This window comes from Aplysia californica, unplaced genomic scaffold, assembly GCF_000002075.1.
Source record: "Aplysia californica isolate F4 #8 unplaced genomic scaffold, AplCal3.0 scaffold00030, whole genome shotgun sequence".
Lineage (NCBI taxonomy): Eukaryota > Metazoa > Mollusca > Gastropoda > Aplysiida > Aplysiidae > Aplysia > Aplysia californica.
This window is the reverse complement of record NW_004797300.1, coordinates 1,937,638-1,942,506: the sequence shown is the minus strand read 5'-3', so window position 1 is coordinate 1,942,506 and position 4,869 is coordinate 1,937,638. Positions and strand designations below refer to the sequence as shown.

The following is a 4,869-nucleotide window of genomic DNA, read 5'->3' as shown; positions in this document are numbered from 1 at the left end:
GGGATATAAAGGCTCTTCATCCATTTGGCTCGGTACTATCGGAGATAGACGTTAGTTTCGGTGGTTGTACCTCTTAAATAATTTACAGTATGGAAAGGGGGTTAAACATATACAATGATTAGTGATCCGACTTAAAACTAGTCAAGCCTGTTTCTTTATTTTACTAAGCTCAATTTATCTCCAATGCAAATGAGCACCTGTTGTATATCGACCTGCGCCTTCCTCTTGAATTATCGAAAAATTACTCTCTTTTTGTGGTCAGACTGGACCCAGCCGAAACGTGCAGCCAATAAAAACATCAACGCGTCTTTAATCCATCTTCTCTCCATGCATACATAAGCAGGGTCTGGCTAGTCTTAGAAACGAATGTCTTGGAGTGAGGGAGACGGGCTGGGCTTCGGGGAGTGGGTTTCATTGAGCTTACCAATATTTCATGATACCCGGGTTCTATTGTTTCACGTATTTTGTCTGAACAGTGGGCATAATGTTTGTTTGTTTGTTTGTTTGGGTATGTCAGTTTATTATGCATTTTTTGCTTACTTCTCAAATGTGTAAGTATAAACAAGTTTATGTATGTATGTATGTATGTATGTATGTATGTATGTATGTATGTATGTGTGTGTGTGTGTGTGTGTGTGTGTGTGTGGGTGGGTGGATGGATGGATGGATGGATGGATGGATGGATGGATGGATGGATGGATGGATGGAGATCTCAAATGCTTTCTTGTTCACCTCTTACTGCTATAGCTCTTTTTATACTAACATTCTTTATGCTTTTATTTTTTATTTGTTTCCAGCAACAGAAAATCCAGTTGGATTTATTGAAAAGCAATTTCCAAGATGCAGTCCAGAGATTTCAGCAGTTGCAAAAGGTATTTATTCAGCAGTTGTTTCTTTGTTTTTATTGTTCTGTAAAGTGTAGTTGTCGAATTAGTTTCATTTCTAAACGTGTCACGACGCAAGGGGAATCAGACGCTCGTCAATTTTAGGGTAAAGCTGTTACTCGTACTCTTTATGAACCGTTGTTAGATTTCATGTATATGAAGGGAAAAATAAAAACCCTTCATTTTTCTGATTGTAAATCTGCCAAAAAGCCTGTTCTTTTATTATGGTTTTAAGTAACTGAAACTCAGTTCAGTGATATGAAAGGAAACTGTCATTTCTTAATTTGTTTTGCTGATTTAATTGTTTTGGTTTTTTTTCTCCAGAAAGTGGCTGAGAAAGCGAAGAGCTCTGTCAAACTGGGGAATCAGTCTTCCCAGCAGCCTCTTATTGGAATAGCGGTAAGTAACCACCCAGACTTTTGTACCGAAGTGTATAAAACTAGCTGGGCCCCCTTTCGATGAAAGGAATGATGGGTGCATTAACATCTACTGAATATCATTGGTCTACTATATTTACACTCTACTGGAATGGAGCAATAAATCTTGAGAGAAAAGTGACACATGTGTTTCCAAGTTGCCAAATATATAATAGATGTATAGATTGATTCTCTATTCCGTTTTTGTGGTTGTACACTCCAGAATTTGAAAGGTGTGGAAGGAGTGAGCACTCTTTGTGCTGAACGGAAGCCTCACTTGTTCACAATGGTGTCTAAGAAGACGGACTTTCCCAAGATTAGATCTAAACGAAACTAATGAAAAACTGAAAATTAAACTGCAGTGACTTCAGACTCCTCAATAAAACTGTGCACCCTTTAAATGATTCTGAATCACCGTTAATTTTTTCAAATTCGAAAGTTAAGTGGTTCCGAAGTTTTAGGCGATGAAAGTGATTGACTTTAACAAATATAATATGTATAGATACTGTTGATCTTTGTACTTAATGAAATCAGTGATATGCTGAAAGCCTTTTGCTCAGTTTGAATTTTACCCTGTACGGGTTTTGAAAAAGAAGAATATAATAAATGTGTAAGAAAATATTCGGGATCTGAAAATTTGACTACTATGTGAGTGTTTGGCTATGTGCTTGCTACACAGTGTTTGTGTGTTTGTGTGTAATATGTTTTTGCTGTGGTGGTGATAATATCAATTATGAAGTTTTCTATTTTTGTGGTTGCGTGTTGTGTCTTGACAATATTGATCCATGAGTTTTCTTTTTTTTAAAAAATGTTTCTGTTTCTGTGTGTGTTTCTATTTATGTTTGAGTTTCAGCTTACTGTGTTGTGACCGACGGTGTTGACCTTGAAGTTTCTCTATTTTTGTGTTTGTGTTTGTGTCGTGATCAGATTGATCATGACTTTTTTCTGTCTTTGTGTTTGTTTGTTTGTGTTAAGTGTTTTATGTTGATGACGCTGATAATTAAAAGTTTTTTTTTTCTGTTTATGTTAAGTGGGGTAAGCCTTGATGATATTGATCTTGAAAGTTTTTTTATCTTTGTGTTTGTGTGTGTGCTGGGATGACACTTGTTATGAAGTTGGTTTTCTATTTTTGTGTTTGCCTGTGTGTACCGTGTTATGAAGTTGGTTTTCTATTTTTGTGTTTGCCTGTGTGTACCGTGTTATGAAGTTGGTTTTCTATTTTTGTGTTTGCCTGTGTGTACCGTGTTATGAAGTTGGTTTTCTATTTTTGTGTTTGCCTGTGTGTACCGTGTTATGAAGTTGGTTTTCTATTTTTGTGTTTGCCTGTGTGTACCGTGTTATGAAGTTGGTTTTCTATTTTTGTGTTTGCCTGTGTGTACCGTGTTATGAAGTTGGTTTTCTATTTTTGTGTGTGTGTACCGTGTTATGAAGTTGGTTTTCTATTTTTGTGTTTGCCTGTGTGTACCGTGTTATGAAGTTGGTTTTCTATTTTTGTGTGTGTGTACCGTGTTATGAAGTTGGTTTTCTATTTTTGTGTGTGTGTACCGTGTTATGAAGTTGGTTTTCTATTTTTGTGTGTGTGTACCGTGTTATGAAGTTGGTTTTCTATTTTTGTGTGCGTGTGCGGTGTTATGAAGTTGGTTTTCTATTTTTCTGTTTGTGTGTGTACCGTGATGACACTTGTTATTAAGTTAGTATATTTTTCTATTTGCGTTGTAAGTGCCATGTTATGAAGTTTGTTTTCTATTGTTCTGTTTGTGTGTTTGTGTGTGTGTTTATTTTGTGGCAATATTGATCATGTAACTTCCTATTTCAATTTTCTGTTTGTGTGTGTGTTTATTTTGTGGCGATATTGATCATGTAACTTCCTATTTCAATTTTCTGTTTGTGTGTGTGTGTACGTGACCAGGACGACGACGACCGCACGGCTCTTGTCCAGGAGGAACAGCAGCGAGTACAGCAACTACAGGAGCAGGAGGCCGTGATTGAGGACGACCTGGCCCTCATACGGGAGAGAGAGGAGAGGATACATCAGTTGGAGGTGAGGGAGGGAGGAGAGGATACATCAGTTGGAGGTGAGGAGGGAGGGAGGAGGGTGAAAGAGGGAAGGGAGGAGAGGATGGGGGAGGGGATATAATACTCCAGCTGATGATGATGATTTGTAATTTCTTGTTTATATTTTTATTTTTTATTCTTTTTTAAAATTTATTTGTTTAAATTCTGCATTAATGCCTAATGGTTGAAAGAAAAGTTTTAGTGGCGTGGGTAATCTAGTGGTTAGGATGCTGCACCTTATCATGAGATAGCAAGTTCAAGGGTTTGAGCCTTAGCGGGGTCCAAAGTCCAATGTTGCTTCCTTGGGAGAGGAATTGTATCCTGTTTTTGTCATTCTTACTTTACTTTACTTTACTTTTCCGATCCAGCGGCCTTTTGGGTTCTAGCCCTTCGGTCTGTCCATATGGCAAAGAATTGACAGGTTTTAATCAGCTGTGCTTTGTCGCTGTATAGGGTATTTCTGATGTCTAGGGAGGCAGGCAGGTAGGTGCTACGCAGGTCGCAAAGTGCTGGGCAGTGAAAGAGATGGTGTGGTACTGTTTTCTCATTCTCTATCAACTGTTTCCTTCTGCTGCTGAAAACCTTCATAGATCTGGTACGCCCTGACTGCTGCATTCACTGCAGCGTCAATGGACATGTCCGGAAGGCAGGGATGTTGCTTCCTGAAACAGTGAACAATGAATATTCTCTATCAGAGATGGAGAGTAATCTCAGAGGTCCTGCCTCTTACCACTTTGGCGTCACATCCCGCGGATTGGCGATGTCTACCACCTAGTTTCTTTCGATTTCTTCCAAAATGCCTTTGCTTTTGATGGCAAAGGTTTTTACTGTCTGAGCCTTGTGATGGAAAAGTGTTAATTGGTCGCTTTAAAGGACAAGCGGGTTTCCAGAAATCTTGACCTACACCAAAAGTGGGCATTGCCTTACCTATAGGAGAAGTTTGGTTTCATTGGTGTGTATATTTGTTTGTTTATAGAGAAAACTCTTCTTATCTTTTAAAGAAATTGAACAAGGGTCCTAAAGTCCTAAAACTTTACCTTTGATTTTCTCAAATAAGAATTTTTCGCGATAGCCCCCTTGTGCTTAAAAGCGAACAAATATCCTTGCAGTTTTGCAATGCAAGGGATTCTCTCTCCAATACAATCTATACACTTTTGCACAACTTTGAAACAATTTCCCCAACAACCATTTTGCCTGGTCTGAGATGCGATGGATCCAACGTGTATTGCGTGGGTGTGTGAAGTCGTAGTTACGTCTCTTTTTTTGTCACAGGTAATGTAAAACATACTTTGTGTGAATCCTTTGTGTTTCTATAATATTTGTATTCCATGTCTCTTTTCAGTCGGATATTTTAGACGTCAACGAAATCTTCCGTGAGCTCGGAGCTTTGGTACACACACAGGGAGAGGTTTTGGGTGAGTGACGGAAAAAGTAACGGAAATATATCTCGACCTGTCTGTTATGAGTCATAGTGAGGTGTGCTGAAACTGAACACGGTTACGTGGCTGGTTGGG

At 38.6% G+C, this 4,869-nt stretch overlaps 1 protein-coding gene across 1 annotated transcript in view; it reads left to right on the top strand.

The window, feature by feature from the left end:
* Positions 1 to 4,869, top strand: part of LOC101861711 (syntaxin-7) — an 18,789-nt gene that overhangs the window by 9,877 nt on the left and 4,043 nt on the right. The window contains exons 5-8 of the mRNA XM_005091458.3: positions 798 to 872; positions 1,209 to 1,283; positions 3,210 to 3,341; positions 4,698 to 4,770. Of these exons, the coding sequence (XP_005091515.1) occupies positions 798 to 872; positions 1,209 to 1,283; positions 3,210 to 3,341; positions 4,698 to 4,770 (355 nt within the window). The remainder of the gene's footprint in view (positions 1 to 797; positions 873 to 1,208; positions 1,284 to 3,209; positions 3,342 to 4,697; positions 4,771 to 4,869) is intronic.